Below are 24,887 nucleotides of genomic sequence, written 5' to 3' on the forward strand. Positions count from 1 at the left end.
ACTATATTTCCATAAACTAAAATAAAGGATTGTTTTTCCTTTAAAATTCTTACACGCCCACCCCATTTTTACTCAAATATGTATGGGAGTCATTTCTCTACATTAAAAGCAGCAAATACATGTAACCAAAACACACACTGATATTGTAAGAATCCAGTGACAGCAAGTATGAAAGAGAATTTCACAGCACAGAACACAGAACAACATCTTCTGTGTAGAAAAACACAGTAGAACTTGTATTGGGCAGGTCAAAAACTGACAAAGAACTGAAAAAGTAATAAAAAAAAAAAAAGTGTCCATTACAAAAAACAGATAGAAAGAAACCTTCCTCAAATATTAAAATATATTGACAATATTGAACATTTGTTCACAAAGACTGTTACACTAAATGAGTGTTAAACCCAAGATGATGTGAAAAAGAACAGAGCAGCCAGCTCTCTGGCACATAAGACTATGAGCTTGTCCTCAGTCACACAGCTGACATGGCAATATTGTTCCCCAATGACAAGGTCATTTCATTTAATGCTAGCTTGGATATCTCTAAAGACAGACTTTAAACATACCCTATGTGGTTCAATTGTATCTGAACTCTTAGCTTCATCTCCTAATGACTTCATTTCAGATTAAGAGTCTGGCCTAGGTCCTGGTCCAGGGAATGATCCTGCACCTTACCTCGATCTATGGTTTGGCATCAGATGAATTTTTAGAAAAATTCAATTCATACTCTGATGTTAGACAGCATTGCATAGGTTTATTCCTAGAGATTTCCAGCATGCATTCAGAAGCTGTTGCAATAGGTTTCACTGCTTGCTTTACTTAAACATTTGCATCGTTTTACTGATGATTGTTAGTCAAACTTTGACTGGCAATACAAGGTGCATAAATATTTCATTTAACTGTGACCCCTGCTTACTTGTCGTTCCTTCATCTTCTAAGTCTTGCAGTATAAGTTTTTCAGCATCTTGATTTCTGCTCTTTATAAAGTTTAAATAGGAGAGAACTGATTCTGGCAAGTCATCTGAAATCTAGAAAAACATGGCATTTGACATAAATTCTACATTTTCATATCACAGCCATTACCAGAGGTAAATACTTGACATGCAAGAACAAAGACTCACTTTTGGCTTCACCTATAAAGCACTGATGGAGATTTAGTACCTGCTGCTAACAAAATTGTTCCCAGTTCCTGTACTCTTCGCATTGTCTTACCACCCACTGACCAATTAATAATTCTCATTTTTAATTACATTCTAATTAAGTTTTGATTGGAACACATTTTAGTAACTTATTTTCTACTATCTTCAAAAACATGTTTCAATTAACATTTTCTTTATAATTGTTTTGGACCAAGAAATTACGGAAAATGTTAAGACAAAAATTAATGAATACCTATGATGCACAGGATCTTTTTCTTAAAAATGTTCAGACTCTTTAGAAAATAAATTAATTTTAAATTTACTAATGTTTAAAGTATGCACGCAAATCAGATGCTTCAACTTTCTTTACTGCACACTTCCTATTCAAAAGACCGCCTTTTACTGCACGGATTTGGGAAAATGGACTGCCTTCTCTCAGATATGTAAATTCAGCTAACATTGCTAGCATTCAGCATGTAAGTGCTTAAATAATTCTCACTGATGCCTTTGCCTATCTTTATGTCATATTAAACACATGATTTATGGTCACATATGACCAATATCATGTGCCCCAATATCCTACGGACCGATCCTTTTGCTACAAATCTGAAAGATTTAAATAACTGAAAAGGAACCAAATAACTGGTTGGATTTCAAAGGAAAATCTTTCCCCAACATAAGAAGCCATCCAAAAAGAGAGGACCTGAAGCACTACTTTAGATGAAATTAGTATCTGGAAGTCTTAAAACATAAGTCAGTCTCTTTTTAAGATTTAAATACAGATTTAAATAAAGAATCATTGGCTTATTCATCCGTATTTAATCTAACCCATCAGCTTAATAAAAGCTTCCAGCTTCAGAGGATTCTAAAACAAATCATTATCTCAGCATCTGATTTTCTTACTTAAGCAGAATGCCAATATCCATCTCATTTATTGGCTTGTCACCACTGGAGGTTACATTTTTCATGAAGCAATATTACTGAGACTACTTTTAGAAGAAATCTTCAGGCTAGGTATTTCAGGAAAAATTTCATTCACGAGATAGGCTTTCCTACGTCCATATTACTTTCAAGCAGAAATAGAGTAAGTTTTAGCCCACTAAATACTTACTGTCTCACTGTCACTCAAAGCTTCTTCTAATACCTCTGTGTCAGAATTATCTGCTTCAAGGGAAGAAACACTAATTCTGCTTAATTCTGTTTCTATTTCTTTTTCAATTCCTTCAGTATCTTCAAACATTCTGCTTTTCACAGTGTCTTATCTGTTTTCAAAGCTACACAAAGAAAATACAAACTTTCAGCAGTGCATGAACCAGACGGTGCTCATTTAGCATAAATTTATTGAGATGTATTTATTGAACGTGAAAAAGGAACAGCAGTTTGTTCTGAACAGCTCACTCCATACCAACAAGCAAAAAAACAAGAAAAATGTGGTTTGTGATAAGAGAATCCGTCCTCAGTCTACCTCTCTAAATTTTGCAAGTGTTACAAAATTTGAGTGTTAAAAACCTCTGCTTGATTGCTGCTCCTTGTGGACAGGATCAGCGGTATACCTAAGCCTCACAAGGCTGTTTGTTTTTTTTTTGCAGCCCTAGTAGCTGCAAAGAAAAAAAAAAACTTCAAACAATAAATACATATTAACAATTACGAAATAAGACTAAGAACCTAGGAAGCACTCCATGAAGTTGCAATGATACAGAGAAAGCCATGAGAAATGGCCCAACTCACTTAAGTACAAGACTTTATAGACGGATGGTGATAGGAGAGGAAGGGGTCCCTCACAGTCCCCCGTCCCTCCGCAATGCGGACCCCTCTCCTCAGCCGTAGCTCCGATTAGGGGATAAGGGGGGCAGTCTAGACCCGCTACCTCAGAAGCGGCGAGCAACTGCTCGCCCCTCGCCGGCCCCTGGAGCAGAAGGGCGGCGCTGACTGCACCTCAGCCGTGGGGGCGGGAAGCAGTCCCCCCCAGATCAACTACAGCTCCCAGCAGGCCCCGCGGCGGGGAGCCCGCCCGCCCACCGCCGTTTCCCGGAAGGACCGTTGAGCCGCTCTCTGTATACTGGGAGTTGCAGTCCGTTCCTCAAGGCACCTATAGCCCTCCGCGACCTACTCGGTGTGGCTACTCACCTCTTGTTCAGCCGAGGTCCCACCGGAGTCGCCGCCTTTCTAGCTGGCTGCGGAGACCGCCCGCCCTCCCGCCCCGAAATGCCACAGTTCCCAACCGCCCCTGGTCAGACCCTCCGCGGGGAAGCCCGGAGCTCCGCCGCCGTGCTGTTAAACCGGGAGCGTCTCCACGGCAACGGGAAACAGCGGCCGCGAAGGCGAGCGGGAGGGTCCAAACCTGGCGAGCGGCTGGCGGGTGGCGCCGCTGGGGCGGGCGGCCCCCGGCGGGAGCTCCCTGCGTCAGCGCGGGGCACAACAGCGCGCAGCCCTTTTCGTAGTGTTTATTTGGTTTTGGTTATTATTATTTTTTAACGTATTTTAAGCAGTAGACTGGAATTCAGTGTTTAGAATAACTTGGAATCAGCAATTAATTGAAAAAAAAAAATAATAACCAGACCAAAGTATAGCAAAGGTGGATTAAAATACAATGGTTTGGCGTCCTGTCTGCCAGGAGAACTGCAGAGGCGTGAGAAATGAGAGCCCGCCAGGCAGCCCTTCGGCATTCGCGGGCCGGGGCGCCGCGGCGGCTTGGAACGGCCGGCGGCCCGCTGGCGCCGGGGGCCGGGGCGGGGGCCTGCGCTGTGGGCCGACAGCGACAAATGAGAGTTAAAAATATATATCAAAGAGTGCAGGGAATGGCTCATACAAATGACATGAGAGCTGGAGAAAATGGCCAGTAGTTGGAGAATTAAAGGCTCCGTGCAATTCAGTCTAGCAAAAATGATACGGGGCAGGGAGGGTGCAGATGGTGATAATTTCGGTATGTAGCGGTGCTTGTAGGGTATGCATCTGTCCTTAAAGTCTGATTACGAATACCAAGGTGCAAAGGAAGGTTAACAGAAAAATATGAGCTGAAAGGTAAAGACAGGTTTTACATACAAAATGAGCACCTTTATGAGCAATGAGAAGGATCTGCCCAGGATGGTAGGCATTTTTCCCATCTACTGTCTTTAAAATAAACCGAGTACCTTTCTGAATGACTTACAGATGTTAACTGCAAAATACAGGATTCATGAGCAATCATTTACTATTTTGTCACTAGTATTAATGGATGAGTAAGACATTTAAATCTTAAAACAATGGAAACTCACGCTTTTGAAATCCACCCTGCGATTTCTCTCACTTTACAGCAGCGAACTTTTCAATGTGGTCAAGTCTTCAAGCACTGAGTTGAATGTGCACTTGATAGTTGTTTTGTAATGTGTGTTATGCTGTGATCATGGTGACCGAAGACCATGGGCACTGTGTCATGCCTTTAGCAAACAACTTTGCCAATGAAAAAGATGTTTCTGTTGGCCTGTTACCTGTAACCAGGAGGTCAGGACCAATCAACACAAGAAAACTTCTCTATGTAAGGATGTGGTTAAGTTGGACTTTAGGTAAAAAACATCGTTATGAGACTGTGCTCTTTAAGGTAGGAGAGAAGTTTTCAGAGGTGGTAAGGATTTTCTTGTAACAATGTAATGTCAAATTATATAATTTTATAAAGATAATATTTCTATTTTTCAGATAAACTGATTTGTTATTAAAATGGCTCAAAATAAAGCATTGAAACAAAATAAAGCATGGTTATTACAACAGACCTATTGCAGGTGGCAGTTTTCAAGTGAAGTATGTAACCATTCAGGGGTTTTTACTAGAACGATGCATTGCACTAGTGTTTTAATACATTCTGGTTTTGAAAATTCTGATGAAGTTTAGTTACTCTTAAAAGTAGTGGATCTTCTTCAGGGAAAGTGCAAAACTAGTTATCTAATACTGTCTATTAAGTTTACGTGGTGCATTATTGACCCAAATCCACTGCTGAGCTAGTTTGAGAAACTTACAGCTTTTTTCATTGTGCAGTTCAGCAACAGAAGTTTTATAATCCAGGCAATGAGGATCTCCACAGGCCAGGCAAACTTGTGTTTGCTGAATCTTTTCTTCTATTCAACAAATTTGATACATATGTTACATATGTTTTGTATGTAAAATAAGTTGTTAATGCAAGGTATTTTGTGACCGCAGAAGCTTCATCTTTGTCATTTTTTTCTGTTTTACAAGTAACAGAAGACATAACTTCTTATTGTAATCAATCTGTAGTAATTCTGACAGCAGACGAGAACAATTCCTTTCAAACAAATCCCTTTGCATTAGAAAATACTTTCTGAAGAGTATGCCTATGCTGGTTATGTTCACACATCTGTGCATATCTGTGTGCCTGCCTGCCTTACATATGAGAAGTGTAGCACCACTGCCGTTGGCAGCCATTGCAGAAACCATTTTCTAACACTGCTGCTGTTGGACTCCTCTCAGCTTGTACCATGAAGCCAGGCAGACCAAAATGCCAGGGTATGTTTACAGAAGAGGCAAGACAGGCGAAAGGGAACAAAGGGAAGTGGGGGACAAATAATACAAGTTTCACTCTGTGCAAAAATCTTGACAGGCCCAGAAGACATGGTATCCCATAATGATGATGATGATGATAATAATAATAATAATATATACATATAAAAGTACTGTAGCAGAGAGTCTACAGTGCTAGCAATCTTTCCCGTTAAAATATGCTAAACTGTGCTCAAGGTGAGAATGCTCATATGACTTCACTGCAGTCCTTTTGACAGCTACAAGTGTTTGCACTTTGAGTTGGTACTCAGGTTCTAAAGCACACCTTACATGTATTTCAGGGGCAGTTGCTACGGGCAGGGTTTCTGCTTGCCCTTCCATTGGCCAAGCACCCACTTGCTATTGATGACAGATGATTTCTTGATTTAATTTAAAAGGTATTCAACTTTTCACACCCTGTTACATTCTGCAACAGAAATTGGGGGAAAAATTAAGTGGGGATGACTGGGAGATTCACTTCACAAGCATAAAGTTTTACTTCAGAGTTTAGTCCAAGACAGTTGGTAGCACTGTTTGACAGCTGTCATGGCTTTGCTAGAATTGTGTGCTGGATCGTGCTGAAATCATTAGGCTGTATCTGCTATTGAATCAGGTTGTGTAGACAAAGGAGGGCTTATATCTTTACTGTCGTTCTTTCTCTTCATTTCAGCTGGTATCCTTAGTAATTAGTAAACTAAGTGTAATGAAGAATGTACGGACAAGTGTATGCCAGGCTATGTAACTCTTGCCATCTTTGCGATATAAATCTTGCTATGTACATGCTGCCTCCAAATGTCTTTAGTAGTTAAGAAAAAAATGCTAAAAAAAGAAATACATACGCACAATGTAACATTAAAAGAAACTGAGACCAGACACCATCTTGATGCTTCTACTGTTGCTACTATTATCTTGTTCAATGTATCAGGTGACTGTTTAAATTTATAAAGCATTACCTGAAGAAAATAAATCCTGTTGTAATTGATAGGCTTAGTTATATCTGTTTCATATTAAACTGAATATATGATTATATTTTCAGCTGTGATTCAAAACTGAAAACAGAAGAATGAAAATAAGATAGAAAATACCAATACAGAAGTACTACTTAAATGTCTTCAATGGAATTTTCTTGGTAAAAATTCTGTTTTCAATTTCTTATTTAGCAGCTTCAAACTAATAATTTAAAAATGTTTTGAATTAAAAGAGTAATCCTCTTTTCCCCACCCCCCGCCCCACCCCGGCTCTGTGTCTTATGCTTTAGACATTTGGTCTGTGGCTTTTATTTGACAGAAGCAATTTATTGAGTGTGTTATGTGAGTATAAATATATTTTTTCTTTTGTTTCAAATGACTGCAGGATAAATCAACAGAAACAGTGATAGATTTTTTTTTTTTTCACAAGGTGGCAGTATTGGATTGAAATGCATAGGGGTTTTTTTGTTCTGTATATTTTTCATTGTTAGTATGATTATCAAAATAGGGGAAAATATATATCATTATATCTACAATTTATATATCATTATAATTTATACAATTTATTTCTGTTGGTGTATGGCATATAGATGAATCACTATATAAATCAACTCTATTGATCTTTTCCTTATATAATTTTCCACACTGCATTTGGCCTGCATTTGACAAGAGTTTAGATCCCTTAGATGAATATGTGGGTGAAATAAACACAGGTTGGAGCTTGGGCCTCTCCATATACATATTCCTTTTTCCCAGGGTGTCTATCAAATCGTTTCACAGAGAAGAAAGTTTTGGGTCACATAACAACAGTTGTGCCCTTAAAGAGTTGTCTGCATTGGCTATGCCAAGGAGCATCAGTTCGCAGCTGATGGGATGGGAACCATGCAATGCAGTAATTCTGGGACGAAGCATTTGAGATGGAAGTAATGAAAACCCCTGCTACTTTCCATATCTGTGCGTAAATGGTTAAAGTAGAAATAGAAAACCAGCCAGTGACAAAGAGGGAGGATAGCATTGAATCTGTTCTATTTAATGAGAACTATATCTTTGTCCACATAGTATTTGTACATGTGCTACTAATTTTTGGCAAACAGGAAAAATCTGTAAACTTGTAATTGTTCTCTGATTTCATTGGGAGTGGTTCACATTGTTCAACTTAGTATGTTCTGTTTACATCTCATACGTTGTTACCATCCTCTGAATTTATTAAAATATCTCTTTTTATTTCTGTGACTGTAGAGAGCATAAATAATAATAATACCCTTTTATCATACAACTATTTCATCTTTTCAGTAATTGCATTGCAAAGATTGAATTGTTTTTCTAGAATAAGTTTGTAAATGGAAGTCTCAAAAAAGAAAAAAAGAGAAGTGACAGTATGAATACATTGTGTTACAGTTTCTTCAGGTGAGAACCAGCTAGTGGCATATATTTCTTGTCTGTTAGTTGGAATTGGATCTGTTATTACTTTTACATCAGCTTGAGATTCCTTGGAAGTGTTGTGGAAATCAAATGTCTACTAGTTAGAGTAAGTGTAAATCAGACTCCAACTTTCTCATAAACTGAAAGGGAGTTTTGTTTTTAATTTAGTATTGAAATTATGCAGAGTAACTATCTCTCAGTATGTGCTCATGTGCTTAGTATGTGCTGAAGAAATAAAAAGTTTGCCCCAAAATATGGAAATTGAGAGTATGGTTATGAAGTTGTTACCTATGCAGACCTACCTGGATACTCCAGTTACATACAATTCCTGCCTTTTAAGGGAAGAAGACTTTAATTTTTAAAAATTACACTGTAACTATACATTCTTATGATCACTTTGATTACATTTTTTCCTTTGCCTTTTGTTTATTGTCACCCTTTTTCAGTGATCTGTTTTAGACTATGTGAAGGCTGAAGCAGAGAACTGTTCTACTGATTCATTTGTTAAGCACTATAAATACCAATTGCCACAGCAGTAAGAGGAGCCCAGGTACTATATCTAGACATCTTGTTCCTTCTTCCTGCTTAGGTACTTAGGGTAAGTACCCTGATAATTCAAACAGGAAATAATGAAATGAAAGTTTTCTTTAGTGGGGCGTAGCTGCTTAACGGTGGCTTTTGTTCTTCATGTCCAAGACAGTTACGGCTTTGTCTTTAAGCCCAAAACAGTGAGTTGTGCTCTGCTGGAAGCATGCCTCTTAAACTATGATGTCACTTTCTAAGGGTTTCCAGGAAAAGAATATTTCTTACTTTTGTTGGAATGACTCTAAATAATAGTCATGAAGGATTATACATGAGCTTCTGGAATTTTTTGTTGCATTGCTCACTTTCAGTATTATGTTTGTACATAATTTGGGGGTTTTATTTCAGTATATGAGTTTTCAAATCCTGGTGTTTGTTACCCAGATGGCAATACTGGTGTTGATACTCCTGAAGAAAGAAGAGATATGTAAATAAATTATGTGAAACTGCTGATAATTTCAAAATAGTTTCTTGCAATTAATTAAAAAAATGCTTTTAGTCAGTTCTCACTGTATGCTGTATTACTGTTGGTTTGAACGTACGCATTCTACACGTCAACCAGACATAGAAGATGTGGAAAACTTAATTTGAGGAATTCAGATGCTTCAATGATTTTAAAGGGGAGTGCATGATAATATATTTTCAGTTTCTCCTCTGCAACAAAACATACTCTTCCTGTTCAGGAATGTTGAATCAAGACTGTAAGGGACAGCTTTATTCCTTTTTGAGGAATGGCCTGTCCCTCTTTCCTGGACATCAGCAGAGGAAGGAGAAGGCATTAGATGCTAACCTGTGTCTGTTAGCAGGTGACAACAGTACTCTACTATACAATTGATAATAGGAGTCATTGGTATCATGGCATGCAAAATATACTAATGAATTACTAATTTTATTGTTTGAGCCTGTATTTTAGGTCCAAGTAGAGATCTAATATAAGGAATATGTATTTTCGCTTTTAACAAGAGGAAGCAACAGTAAATACCAACATAACTGTTGTCACTAGTAACTTCTGCTTTGAAGCTTTATTCAGTCATTTAATTTTTTTACATATAGCAACTCCAATAGCTTGAGCACTCCTCACAATATTATATGAAAGGTAATCTATACTGAATCCATACTGGTCCTGCTGCTTCCCTGTTCCATAATTCCAAAATATATGGTTTGAGAAAACCTCCCCTGACAGTGGTTTCGTAAGGTTCATACAGTTCTCCCAATCCAGCTGCTATTCAGGCAGGGTATAGCGCAAATAAATTAGTTTTACTCCATCAAAATGCATCTATATCATCAAAATTTTTTTCATTAAATGTTAATTTATAATGGTGGAGCCCTCCTTGTTTTATGTGATAGTTTTGCATATTGAAAGATTTGAACTGTCAGGAATGATGCATTCTGGAGTCAGCTATTTGTGCTAGGAAAATTGGTTGAAAGATTGCAGTTAAATTTGTTTTATAGTAACTGTAATTGCAGTTGATCTCAACCTTAATTAAGTGTTGCTGAAGTATAATAAATGACGGTAACATCATCATTCACTGTGCAAGGTTTTGAATTTTGTTCTTAGGCTGGCTGTAGCAAGGGGAATGAGTTGGAGAAGCCTCACTTTTTTCTTGTTTTGCAATGAAACCTTTCAGTGGCCTAGGAGTTATCCTCTGTATGTATTCCCTGCTACAGTGTCTATAAATCACACTGTGATCAGCTTGCCCACTTCAATTACTGCTGAAGGTGTATTTTAATGGGCTTTGCAAAGATGTCTAATCAAGGGCCAATATGAATTACTAACTCCCCTAGCCCAAAGCAACACGCCCTGGCCAGATTTGTGCTCACACAAGTTTGTATCACATTAGATATAGAATCAAGTTTGGTTTTATGCTTATTATTATATGCCTCTGTGCTTATTAAAAATGAGAGATAGGAATTACTACTTCAGGACAGAACAGATGCATCTAACTATGTTCCCTGGCTCTTTGGGCTCCATTCAGGCTAATCACCTTGTGTCTGCTAGTGCTATGTATGTGATTTGGGTCATTTCATTGATCTTTTGCTTTCAACTTTCCCATTAGTGCAATGGCTATGACATGTCTTAGATCATTTTGGCAAATTGGTTAGAATGCTGCTGCTTGCAAGTAACCCTTGAAGAAACCTGAATATCAACAAAGGATCAAAGATTGTATGATCTGTCCACACTCTTATCAATATGCATATATCAAATGCTATACGTATTTATGAACAGCTCCACAATCAATGGAACAAAAGAATTGATTAAGTTATTTCTGAATATGGGAATGAGAATCTGGCTGAGCAGGTACCTCTGCGGAACATTCTGAATGCTGTGCAGCACAATGTAAGGAAAAAACCCCACAAAATATCACCACCAAATACATTGCCTCAACCAAAAATGTGTATAGCAATCAGAACTTTTAAAAAAACCCTCCGTTAGCAAAATATTAATTTTTCAAGATCTGCTGCTAATATCTGATGTGAGTGGGCAGATTCCTTGCTGTTATATGGAATATTATGGATGAGATTAGGCTTTTGAAGGACTATGTAGGAGCAGAAGTTCAGGTCACTGAAGTTTACTGCTGCTGAAAAAAAGATGAGTTGCCTAATATCTTTGACTGCTAGATATCATGAAACACTTGGTCTGCTTAGGTCACAATACTGACCTGAACCATGGACAAGCAGAGACACTATGAGGTCAAAACAGAGCTCCTACTGTGAGAGCATTTAAATAGGTATTGCACTGAGACTCAGAAATAATGCTGAAAGCCTCAAATGAGCTTGCAAATCAATACTGTCAGCACACATACTTAATTATTAATCATAGTAATTTTTGTGGCCTGGCAGCATGTAATTTGTTTAATTTGTTTCCTTTCTCAGAAAAGTCCTTTAAAGCATTTGTATAGGATCAGTTATTCTAGAAGTTGTTAGCAATGTTTTTGACCAGTGGCCTGCTATCTATGCTTCAACTTAATTCTGCATCATGAGCTTTTAATTACACTACAATTTAACAGTTTAATATGGTTTAATATGCTTCTATAGACCAGCTGTGAGTCTGTTAATATAACTTCTTGCAGAGGTGAGTTTCATAGTTCTGGACGAACATTGAAGATAACTTACGAGTCTGAAAGAAAGTTCCTTTCAAAAGTGTATTTTAAATTCATATTTTTCTTAAGTCTGTACTGTCCAGTGCATATGATGGGAAATAATACACAAAGGGGAATCATCCCCTGCAGAAAACTCTCTCTACTGAATACAGAGGGAAACTATGTAGCTAATTTAATCAACTAATAGCTAGCAGTAGTTGGGGTGAAAATGCCTCTGTGCAACAGTCTTTATACATATTAGAATTATCACATTACAGGATTTCTATTCTATATGGAATGCTGTGGAAGATACAATGTCACACAGTGGGAAAGGAACAAAACCAAGGAAAATAGTACTCAGATCCCATGTTCATGCACAAAATCCAGTCTGAAGAAATGGTTTTGTGATGTCCCAAGTGATTCAACATACAGTATCGTAAGAAATAAAAAACTTGTCTTGAAGACTGTAATTTTTGCTACTAAATGGACTTTGGAAAACAATATGTACAATGTGTTTTCCACCAAGACTTGTTTTACAAATGCCAAAGTATTAATAATATTCATTATTTTGTCTTTGGTCACTCTGAAGCCTTGGCTTTTACTTGTTAGGTGTCAGTCATGTAGGCAGTTCTAAATTAAGGATACTTCAAGAAAACAGGAGTTGTGCCTGGTCGGTATCACAGGGACATTTAGTAGTAGTTTAAGAAGTAGTAGGTGTCTTGGCATTCTGAAATCCATGCTGGGCAAATCAATGATGACAACGGAAAGTGACAGTATATAAAAAGCATACAGTACATTTTCCACTTGTAATTACTATTCATTACTTACAGAACATCAGCAATGTCTCCACCTGTTTTTATTATCTGTTTCCAGAGCATCTCCAGTACTTTACAAGACAGAAGGAATGAGCAAGGCATTGAAATAGGCTATGTGTTTCCTGAGATCAGTTCATGTTAGCATTTACATGTCTTAATATCAAGGGACTAGTTTGCATAGGACCATCAGATATCATCACCTGAGCTGGAGCGAAGTGATAAATATTGTCTTCTATAAACTCTCCAGTGTCAATAGTACTATCCAATGAGAACAAAAATTAAATGGGCAAAGGTTGTTTCTTGAGAATGCAGGACAGTAAATAATAGAAAGGATGTTGTCAAATGGCATCTAGTTTTGTCTTCCCTCACTCATCAGTTTGGAATTGTTCCCTGTTTCTACAGACCCTTGTCATTATTAAAAGATCACTCCAAAGTATAGAAAGCATTTATTTATATATTTTATCATATTTATAGCTACTTTAAGCTATGTAATAATTTATACTTTGTTTGTAAAAGCAATATAATAAGCATAGACTGTAATCTGGAAAATACCCATGTCCATTTTGGGATGCATAATGCATGAAAATAGTGAAAATTTGAAGATATTCTTTCAAGCTTTTACTTGTAAGGTAATTTCTCAGTTATGCTCACATAAAAGCAAATTCCCTTTTGATTAAGTCACAAGCTCTGGAACATTTCCATTCAAAAATATCAGATTTACTTAAGAACCATCTGTTTAGTTTGGATAATTTTAAAAATGTTATAGCTAACTCTCTGCAGTACACATTACTAATGTATTTGCTTTCTGGCAAGTAAATATCAGAACCCATCATAACATGCAGAAAGTTCTGAATATTTTAAAAGTATGTTCTTATAAAGATGCAATATGAATTCAAAAGTTGAAATTGTTTTTCCTGAAAACTGTTCATCTGTACTTGCTTAGGGATGTGAAGAATATTTAAATATGTGTTTTGAAAACAATGTTTTGATCTTAACTGCGATTACTATCAGCCTGCTGATTAGCCAGGTAAGAATAGTTTTAAGCAAAACCCCACAAAATACTAATATTCTGCTGGGGGTAAAAATCAGTTCAGTGCCATTTGGCTTTGGCAGGCTTTCTGAAATTTTGTAAAGCTTTCCATCAGTTTTAATTAGAAAATCAAGCACTGTCTGCCAACAAACTCCCATGTATTCAAGGATCATCACAGATGTCCAAAGTTTGTTGTGTGAAATATTTGACCTGACTTGTGAAAGCAAACAGTATTGCAAGGACAGGAAGTAGTTAAAGAGAATGTAAAATCTGTAGAGTAAAAGACCTCTTTTGTCCTCTACTTGTACAGAACCTAGTCCATGAATATGCTAAACCAAACAATACAAAATCATGAAGCCATGCTCCCCACATATCTATGAGAAAATTTTATTGGGTAAAAAGGAATAAAGCTTTCAATATCAAAACAAAATCATATGAATAATGGCAACAAGAATTGATTGTTCACTCCACAGACACCCTGAAAGTTGAGTATTGTCAAGCAGGCAGAATAATTTTTAATATCTCAATTTGTGAGGTTGAACATGAGAGTAGTTCATTTTTACTCAGGGAAAAGTATGACCTATTTTACCTCTTCCATATGTAGTACCTTCCCATAGAGGTACGTAATAGAAATATTCTGGCTATGGAGTGGGTCAGTTCAGTAATGAAAATGTTTCTTATTCATACTCATCTAATCCTCGCTAGCGCAGTATGTGTCTTGTGATCTTCCATGTACCATCATTGACACCTTCTTGTCAGATGGGAAAGAGCTGTTATCCCCATTCAAGGAGTTAAGACCAAGAATCAGAGAATCATTTAGGTTGGAAAAGACCTTTAAGATCATTGAGTCCAACTGTATTTAGATTCACAGGGCACTGGAACACTTAGCACTTAACTGAATTGTGTGACACTTGAAATAGATTCAAGAGACTTCTGTAAATGTAGGTCCAAGTGACTTGCTGGAGATTACACAGCAAGCCTGTGCCAGAGCAGAGATTTCAGTTTGTGTGTGTCTTCAGGCACATGTCCTGATAATTCTCCTTTTTATTCTTCTGCATTATTATTCATAGGAGCCAGTTTAGCAGTCAGATTGACTCCATCAAGAGTGAGTAGCAACACTTTTTTTTCCTGTTTTTAACTCACCCTTTTTACTTTCTCAGATATTTTTGATCTCACTAATTAACTGGTCAGCTATTCAGAAACATCAGAAAGAATAAGATTTAGCCAAATGAATCATGAACTCTTCTGAGCATTGCTGTGATGCAAGAATTATCTGATCTGTGCCTATGACAGTCAATGAAGTGACTTCCACTGAAATTTTCATCAGGCTTTACACATTGTAATCATTAATATATTAACATTTGGGCTTTAATATCTTTGTTTATTGTTCATGGCTATGGTAGTATGCTACAAAATTGTGTGTGTTAAAGTCCAAGGTACTATGCTGTTTACTAGCTGGTTAATAAAACTTCCAGATAAGCTGAACATTAGTTCCTGAGTCTCCAGAACAACTTGTTCAAGGTGTTGTAAATAGTACTGTATAGTATACTGCACTTTGAAACAGAAGAAACCTTCTATCCAGTTCAGTCAAGAAAAAATATTTACTAAACATAGCTGATACTTCTTTAGGCCTTTACCTTTCCTTCTAGTCTTTCTCTGTTTTATCCTTGTCTGTTGTACAATTTAATCTCAAAAAATGTCACTGAATCTTTATAAATATTGGACTTTTATCAGCTTTTCCAGGAAGTGTTGTAGTAGACATCTTTCCTTCTTGCTGAATGGCTCTTACTATTCTTTTAATGAAATTGCTTCAGTGGTTCAGGTGGAGTAAGCTTGAAACCCTAAAACACTGTTTGTCCTCTGAGCAGCGAGGTGACCTGAAATATCTTGAGGAGAACTGGGGAAGACATGGTTTTACAATGATAGCATTGTGAATTATTTTTTGTCTAAAACTTTCCTTTTCATTAACCATTTTCTGATGTTTATAAGTTTGGTAACTTCTTTTTATTTAGCCTAAAAGATTTCAATTTCAATTGCCTGCCACAGGCTGAATTTCTTATTTGGAGAACTTAATATAAAAGAAACATGTCAGTCCACAGGTAAATGGCATGCTTGGAACAGAATCTGAATTCTAAGCTTGTATTTTTTGTTCTGCCACCAGCAAAAAAATCTAAGGAACACAGTGATGAAGTCTCTCACACTTAAGTGTTTATTTGCATTAAGAATAACAGATACCTGTTAACTTTATGTTTGTAATGGTAGAAGAGGTTTTGATCTCATTGTTGATGTAATTCAGTCTGAAAATACAATTTCAGGAGGATATTAAATAATAATTAAGCAAACAACACTTCTTTTCAGTAATCTTCATTTTGCAATTTACAGAATACTTCAGAAAATATGAAGAATCTGAATTTTAGTTCATAAATATAATTCCAAAATATCAAAATAACTTAAATTCACTATAACAAACATTATGTTTAAAAATCCCAACAATCTGGTAAAATAATAGAAGATACTTTTTCATTAGAAATTAGATCCATTTCATTGAATAGGTGTGTGATACAGAGCAGGATATAAGCAAGTGAAAAATAGTTCTTTTCCATGCATGTAATATTCAACATGGAAACTAAATACAGAATCATAGAACCATACAAAATAACATAGATCCAAATGGACATTTGGAGACTATGTGGTCCAGTCCCCTGCTGAAAGCAGGTCCACTTAGATCAGGTTGTTCAAGGCCATATCCAGGTAAGTGTTGAGTATCTCCAGGGATAGAGGTTCCACAGTCTATCTGGGCAACCTGTTCCTGTGTTTGACCACCCTTCCAGTGAGAAACTTTTTCTTTACATCTGACTGGAACTTCCCATGTCACAGCTTGTGCCCTTTGCCTCTTGATCTGTCACTGTGCACCTCTGAGAAGAGTTGACTCCATATTCTCTGCCACTTCTCAATATGTAGTTGAAGCCAGCATTAAGAATTCCCTTTAGGCCCCTCTCTTCCCAGCTAAGCAAACCCAATTCTCAGCCTCTCCTCCCTGTGTCACGTCCTATCGACCACTATTCTGGAGTTCTCTGCTAGAACTGCTCCAGTATGCCAATGTTTTTCTAGTACTGGGGACCACAAGACTGGATGCTGTACTCTCTCACAAGAGAAGAATTATTTCCCTGAGCCTGCTGACTGCACACCTGCTGATATATCCCAGGATGCAGCTGGCCTCTGCTGTGAGTGCACACTCCTGACTCATGTTCAATTTGTTTTCTAGCAGAAGCCCCAGGTACCTTCTGCAAGTGTGTTCTTCCCAGTTGCCCCCCCCCCCCCCCCCAACCTGTACTTTCAGCCCACTTATCCAGCTTGTTAAGGTCCCTCTGAATAGCAGCTCTGCCCTCCAGATTATTGACTGTTCTTCCTACATATTTGCAGAACTGCTGAAGGTATGGCTTATCCCATCATTCCTGTCATTAACAGGTGGTTAATCCTGGTTTTGATCCTTGAGGGGTAACATAATTAAGAAGCCACCACCTCAGCTTTATACTGCTGATCACAATCCTTTGAGCCAATTTTCCTCCCCATAGTCCTCTTATACTGTCCTTTTATCATCACTTTGAATATAAAGATATTATGGGAGACTATGACAAAGGCCGCCTTAAGGTACTTAGTGGTCATTACTTTTTTAATTCCTACTAAGCCAATCATCTCATCATAGAAGGTAATCAAGAATGGTCACCCTTGGAAAAGTCAAGGTGGCTGTTTCCAATGACTGGACTTCTTCATGTGCTTAGAAAGAGCTTCTGGGAGGATTTGTCCCATCATATTCCAAGAGTGTAAGGTAAGGCTGACCGCCATGTGGTTCCCCATACAATCCTTGTACTTTTTGAAGATAGGTATGACATTTCTTTCTCTGCAGCTATCAAATCTCCCACACACCCCATAACTTTTTGAAGATGATAGAAGGTGGCTGCTCAGTGGTATCAGCCAGGTCCACATGGATCCATGGGCTTGTGAATGTCCAACTTGTTGAAGCACTCTAGCTTCCTGTACCATAGGTTATTCTCCCCTCCTTCAAGACCCTCCTACTAGGCTCAAGGATCTGAGGTGCTGGAGGACAAATATTGCCTGTAAATACGGAGTATCTTAGCCTTTCCATGTCTTTTATCGCTAGATTCCCCACCCCATTGAGCAGTGGTCCACATTTTCCTTAGACTTTTGCTGCCAGTCTACTTTACAGAAGACTTTCTTGTCACCATTCACATCCCTCAATGTTGTAGTCCAACTCAGCCTCACACAGGGCACCAGTTGTTGCAGCACTATCAAAACTAGCCAGCTGCAACAAGGCTGTTACCATCACACATCAGGTTAACTTCAATAAGTAGTTCCCAGCACAGCCACCAATCCCCCACAAGGTTTCAAAAGTTCACCTACTGTCCATGCCATTTCTTCATCCTCTTCAGGCTAGTCCACCCTGCTTCTTGCTTCTGCTGCATCTAGAATCTTTCTTTTCTAGGCTTCTCTTCCAGCCAGCCTCTCCTCATCCAGGCCCTCTTCTTCTCCTAGGACCTCTCCTTGTCTCTCCTACATCAGGGGCTTCCCTCTGCTTCTTCCAGGTCTCCCTTCATCTAGCACTCCTCTTCCTTCAGTCCTCCTCTTCCATACCCCTTAGAGCTATTTAACTACTTAGCAGGAACCAGCCACAGCTGCACATTATCCATATCAGCCAACCCACGGCCCCTGAAACAAGCCCACCGCTGTATATTATCAATGTTAATTAACCTGCCTTCGTTCCTCTACAATTCCTCTACACCTCAAGAGTTTCAGCTCCAGATGAACATTGGCTTTCCTGCATCCATCCCTGCATGCTTGGATGGTGTCTGTCTTTTCCTCCTGGGGAGCCTATTGCTATTTCCACCTCCTGTATACAGCCTTTTTGTATTTGAGACCAGTACCCAGCTACCCCAGTTTTGTGTTTGAGACCAGCTGACCATTATTCATACTAGCCTGCCACACTTGCACAAATTCCTGCACATCAGCATGGATAGTTCTTGCACTCTGAGGAGGTTGTCCTAGCAAATCAGTCAGCTCTTTGGGACCCCATTGTTCTTCATGGTAGTCTCAACGTGATCCTGCTAGGCAGATACCTGAGCAATCACTTACTTAAGGATGTGATTATCTGGGTAAATGCAGCCATGTAAAAGCTGGACAAGTATTCTAGTACATATGGAGAGTAAGGTACTCCTGTAGAGTGATTCATCCTACTTTTCCTGGGTAGATATTACAGAATGACATCCTCTAGAAGCACCTTAAATTTTCTGGTTTGAGTGGGAGCCTAGCTGCACTACCTTATAGTTTCTACAACTTGAAATGGCTAACACTAGATTAATTGGATCACACTTCAATATTACATAGTCAAGAATTTAGGAGGCCCCAAATAAAGACACATGTGGAATCTGATTTTTTTCCTAATGCATCTGTATTGTAAAACGGTTGTCAATTATATGCTCACATACTGGCTTTCCACAATAGGCTAAAATCCAAATTCTGTAAAAATGTACTGTGATCTGTACCCTAATATTATTTTAGGATGACTAGAAGCAGCGCCTGTTGTCCTCAGTGACAGTTTGGCATGCCCAAGTGAGAGGAGAATGTGCTTCAGTACATAAGAAAAAGCTATACCATACTACCAATACTACACTACTACCCAGACCTGCACCAACATTCACAATAAAATGTACATACTGGCTGCTAAAATGTCCAGCAAGCACACAGATATTGAGATAATAGACATGTGTGTGTGTGCAATAAGATCATATATGTAATTGGCAATACTGCCACATATGCTGCTGGTGCTTAACAAGATAAAATAGTGCTATAAAAATATCACTTTTACTATAATATGTAGAAAAAAAGGAATAAGAAAGAACAGAGGAGAAATTTTGTAGGGTGGAAAGTTAATTTTTTTAATGTTTTGAGAAAAGAAAATGGAAACAAATATTTGCCAATTAGTGCAATTCTGATAGGCAGACACTAGAGGACACAGGGAGCTTAAGAGTAATACAGGACATAGAAAAACAAGATTTACAGAATGCCATAACATACATATCTTATACATAGTTCACACTTTAAGATATATTGAATAAGTCTGAAGGTGATAGCCATGTGGCACTACACTGTCAGAGAAATTATGTTCAGAGACAGTGTGTTGTCCCATGACTGGCATGGGAAACTGTGTTAAAACTCAATAAGATAGTGAGTGGATCCAGTTCAGCTAATTCAAAAGTTGTATCACCAAAATTAGGAGATTGTCCCTAAAGGGATTATTGGTGTGGGAGTGCAGGGGGAAATTATAACTGCATAAATCCCCTCCACAAATTGGTATTAGAGACTGTAGTTGCACAGTTGCTTTCGTGTGGCCTAAGAGCACTCTGCTGATAAAGGGATCATCCTGCTGCCTTTAGCCCTGCTCCCAGCCCTGGCTGGGCACTGGCACTGATACACATGCAGCTTTCTGGGGAACTGGTCCAAAGCCCTGGCTGGTCTAAAACATAATACTACAATAAAAAACATGATGCATTTATGTTTTTTTTTTGTTGTTGGTTTTATTTTTGTGTTTGTTTGTTTGGTTGGTTTGGTTTCTGTATTTGGTGGGTTTTTTTGTTTGTTTGTTGGGTGTTTTTGGCAAATACTTCTCCAGTGTAAAATATTTATACATTTCAGGGGTTGGAATTTTTGTTCTGCCTCTCAGTACATAGAGTGTCCTAACCCCTATATTAAAATAAGGCTCCTTCTTTCTTCCTTAGTATCTGCCTGACGGTGTTACGTGCCTGGCTACACAATGGTTAAATTTCAGTAAAAGTACTCTGAATGCTCTGACTCGCAGTGTCTCATGACTTAAAATATCAATGTGGCTTCAACTCTTTGAGGAGAATGAGACTGAAAACTCAGGTTTCCTAGCTCTGTATTTGGTACTCCAAGTATTATAACACTAGATAGTATAAGGGGATGGAATCACTGTCAGTATTACATCAAACAAATAGTCATGGTGTTCACTGTGAATAATGCTTGGGGAATTCTCCAGGGGACTTAAGGAGAATTCAAGTGACTCTAAATAAATCCCACACTGCTCAGTTTAGGCTTGAATTTTGATAGAGCTACAGTTGCAAGCTAGATGCCACATACCAACAGAGCAGGCACTTTGAAATTGCATAGTGACTGAAGCTCCCAGCAAATTTTTGAACAAGGTAGGGAGGCACAAATGAACTATATGCCTGCCTACATGGCTAGGCAGTCCTAGAAAAACAGTGGTGTGAATGTCTCCTGGTTATTTTGTTCTCATATTCTGAAAGAAATAAAAATTATATGTATTTGCTTTATATGTATTTGCTTTGCACTTATATTCACCATACTGCTCAGCTTTTGGGGGAACAGAATCTGCATTTCCCAGAGGGCATTTCTAAGTTGTTTGGTACTTTTTACAAAGCTAATTTAATCGATGTGAGTTTTTCTGTCAATGTCATGTGTATGTTCTAAAAGGGGAGCTCCCATAATACTATAGATAAAGCTACTCTGCTACAAAAGTCATGGGGAACAGGTTCAGATATTTTAAATATTAGTTTGGGCTAGAACAGATGGGGTAATTTCAGGTATGGTCTCCAAGAATTTGAGGATACAAACTTAAAAGAACAGGACAGATCAAGGAGGTAATTTGTCTAGGATGAAAAGCTCTTTGTAATGAAAAATGGAAACCACTTTTTAATAGAAGGATAGTAGCAGTTACAACACTATCATCCATCAACAAAAACACCTAGAATGAAAATGTAAAAGAAAAAAGTAAGGTGTGAACAGTTGTTTTTTTAGACTGAGTCAGAGCTGCTAGCTCTTTGAATAATCACTAGCCAAGCTCCTGTTCTCCATTCTTACAAAAATATTCAGAATTCCAAAAAGACTACAGTAAATATTATCCTTCTTGCTTTAACACATGTAGTGACATTAACATATGATCCCAGCGATCTAATAATATTTCAAAATGGAAGGTGACCTTTCTTTCTTTAAAAAACATTTTTAAGCCTCAATTATGCTAAATACACATGCAGGCAGTTCTGCACAATGCTTTGATCACAGAACTCATGGAATTTATCCCTTATGACAATAAGGTGATTAGAATGATCTGTATATTTCATATTTTGTAAAATAAAATCTCCCATCTAGATTTCCATCATTTATTGTCCCTTGAAATAATACGTGTTTATATTTCAATTTTTCGCAGCCTGAACTATTTTTAAGTAAATCAAATTTGTTTTATATTGACTTAAATAAGGAGTTTCCAAAGACAAAGGATCAATGTTTAATTCCAGATAAACTGGATAAAGCATTTAAATACCCTGAAAAGACTTTTTTCCTCTGCAAATTACTGGAATTTGGGCCTCTTTAAATGATCGTTTAAAATACTTCTGTCTGCAAATAAAAATCAGTGTTCTCATGCATTAGCAGTTTCAAAATCTTGAACTACTGGAAAGTAACTGTAAAATTAGCTTACAGTGAGTGTTGTCTTTTATGTAAACACATTTTACACTGGGTTTATTTTAATTAAAGCTTTTAATAGTCTTAGAGTGTGCTCATTCCTAGGGTTTGTTAAATGTGAGATAATACTTGATTTGTTTCTTAAAGTAGATTCTCATGTGAGAACAGTGGCTTTCATTATAAAAGTTCATGTGTAGCCTTCCTGGCTGAAAAGAAAAGCTTACAATAAAACATAGAGGCTTAAAAAAAGACTGGGGGTGGAGGGGAGCCACAGATTGGATTTATTAAAAAGCTTGTAGAAAATGATCAAATCTTCTATTTTGTGGGTGCTTGGCTTGGCTGTAGTTAGTAATACTGCATGCCTTGGGGTTTTGGTGTAGCTGCAGCTGGATTAAATTTGCATTACTGTGTGGGTTCCCAACTGGGTCTGTATGTTTTGCAGGCCCAGCCCAACTCATTATTGCCAACACTCAACAGGGCACCTATTGTCAATGAACTGTAAGTTCAAATCCAGTGAATGAAAATGAAAGCTGCGAGAGAGATGATTGCCTCTTTGCCTGTAAACGCATTATTTGGATTATCAGACAGAATGTATAATTCAACTCAAATTCAATTCCATTGCAGTGTGCTGAGACATCATGAAGTGCAAGGGGAACTTCAAAGGGCCTTCCAGAGTAGGCAAAGGACTTGGCAGCTTCGGATGAACAGACTGCTAGTATTAGACATTTATGGTGACCATGGGAAGTGCAGGGACTATAAGAGAATTTCCACCTCTCCTCTTTTTGTTGAATGTAGGATAAAGAATTTAATGGTGTCCGAAATGGCTGGGTGGTGCAACCCTTATTATCTCCATTGTATGAAACAGATGCAAATGGTTTAATGTTTCCTGAGCCTTAGTCCTACCTAGATCTCTGCCTGTAGTTCCACACTTTCCCTGTGCTTTGGAAGCCACGGGTTTACTATTTGGCTGTTGGTCTTATTTTAATATGGTTGCAGATATCAACCTGAAGTATTGAAGTCTAGTACAGCACATGATTCTTAGATGCTACATTGCTTGTAAACACCATGAATTGACAGTGAGTGTTTGATCATGAACATCATCATTCTACTTTGACTGAGGAAGGCGACATCCATGTTTTTGAATGACTACGTTGAAACTGGTTGTGGTTCTTCAGTCTGCAGCACAGCTTGGCAAAGCACTGTTTCATTTAATAGGTGTAGTTACAGGAAAAAAAAATGTTGCAGAATGTAAATAAAGCCTTTCCCAATGGCTTTTCAGTCTGAACCAGGGTTCAGTGCTGGATTATTTGATAAACACGACTGTTACAACCTTTGTTACCTTCATCTCCAGTATGCTCAGGCTGGGACTGGGATATGTTCTCATATCACATTGATCATGCTCTTATTTCTAAGTAACACCATTCATCAGTAATTATCAGAGTGATGTTTTATATGGTTAGGTGGATTAGATACACTCTTAATGTTTCTGTGAAACCATCTTACTTCCTTTGCCAATTCAGACACAGTTATGTATCATTCATTGAGCAGCTCAAAGGAATGGAATAAAAACTTCTGGTAACATCCCTACATTCACCACAGAAAGTAAAGGCAATAAGTACGGTTTAAATGTCCCTAGTCTCAATCTAGCATTCATTTTGCTACTCCTAAGCAAGCCCTTGTTGGATTCTTGTGCTTAGGTATTCTGACCATTTCTTTTCTGTATAATATCTTACTTTACTAATCAACGGTATGTTTATGTAGCAGCCCTTCCTCTAAGAGGCTTTCTCCTATCCTCAGTCATCTGCTTTCACTACTATAATAGGAAGGAACCTTCAGATTTTCAAACCTTTCAAACCTTCCTCTGGCAAATCTGGATGAGAGTGGCAAAGAGATGCAAAAGATATGAGGAAGGAATGACAGATGGACCCTCAGGCAAGGATGCGTCTGCATGTCCCTGCATGCACACTTGTAGCCTTGTGTGCTCACAAAGGTATTACAGCATGGCTATGCCATCAGGTCTTCTTTTCCTAAGAAATGCTGCTGAAGTGTTAGACTGTTAGCATACTTCCTAAATCTGCTATCCTATAGCTCCGTGTGATGTGATCTCCACACTCATTATTACACTGGGTTATGACTGTATGTAAATAGCTTGAAATACTAATTTACTAGAAAGAATTCTTTTTCATTCCTTCTGACAGATAGCTTTGTGCCCTTATGTTTTTCAAATCCTGAACATAACCCCAGTAAGTTCAGTCGTCTGTGGTAATTTACACTAGCTAATTGTGTTCTTATCCATATATTAGAAGTAGTGATGTTTTAGAGAAACTAGACTAAAAGTAACAGAGGTAGTCTGATATTTTAAAAGCAAATAGCAGAGTCACTGGTATGCTTTTTCCAAAGTGCTAAAGATCATGTCAGTGCTAAAGATCATAGATTTCTAAGTGATTCTTGCTTATATACACTAGCTCAAAACCTCCAGGTCGCGATTATTTTTTTTTCCTGCACAGACTTATTATGTTTTGCTGAAATAATAAATACATATGAAAGATCTGAGAGCAAACATATTTAAAATGTTGGCATGGCTCTGCAAACACGAAGGGGAAAAAGGCCACTGGAATATTTCTCTATATTTATTTATAGCCTTTTCAATTTCCTCCCACTCAAAGACATATTGATTTTAAGTGCATCATGAAAAAAATATATCTTTCAAATAATGCTGTAATTGGCTTCTTTGCATTGCACTCGTTTCATTGTGTCCTGTGTAACTGTAAAAGCCAAAGAGGAATTCTTCAGGAAGAGGAAGGCCAGGTTCT

The 24,887-nt window shown here is 37.9% G+C and overlaps 2 protein-coding genes across 2 annotated transcripts in view; one reads left to right on the forward strand and one right to left on the reverse strand.

The window, feature by feature from the left end:
• The window catches only part of LRRIQ1 (leucine rich repeats and IQ motif containing 1), a 113,750-nt gene extending 111,346 nt beyond the window's left edge, over nucleotides 1-2,404 (reverse strand). The window contains exons 1-2 of the mRNA XM_056340918.1: nucleotides 2,248-2,404; nucleotides 914-1,025 (exon numbers count right to left, since the gene is read on the reverse strand). Of these exons, the coding sequence (XP_056196893.1) occupies nucleotides 914-1,025; nucleotides 2,248-2,376 (241 nt within the window). The 5' untranslated portion in view covers nucleotides 2,377-2,404. The remainder of the gene's footprint in view (nucleotides 1-913; nucleotides 1,026-2,247) is intronic.
• Nucleotides 2,405-3,214: 810 nt separating this feature from the next.
• TSPAN19 (tetraspanin 19) lies at nucleotides 3,215-14,777 on the forward strand. The gene is given in 10 exon segments (XM_056339846.1): nucleotides 3,215-5,656; nucleotides 6,700-6,791; nucleotides 6,900-6,973; nucleotides 8,030-8,107; nucleotides 8,110-8,159; nucleotides 8,984-9,062; nucleotides 10,867-10,971; nucleotides 12,006-12,151; nucleotides 13,474-13,608; nucleotides 14,721-14,777. Coding segments are annotated over 10 exon segments (870 nt in total). The 5' UTR covers nucleotides 3,215-5,602.
• The last annotated feature ends 10,110 nt before the right edge of the window (nucleotides 14,778-24,887 follow it).

This window comes from Falco biarmicus, chromosome 5 (genome assembly GCF_023638135.1).
Source record: "Falco biarmicus isolate bFalBia1 chromosome 5, bFalBia1.pri, whole genome shotgun sequence".
Taxonomy (NCBI): domain Eukaryota; kingdom Metazoa; phylum Chordata; class Aves; order Falconiformes; family Falconidae; genus Falco; species Falco biarmicus.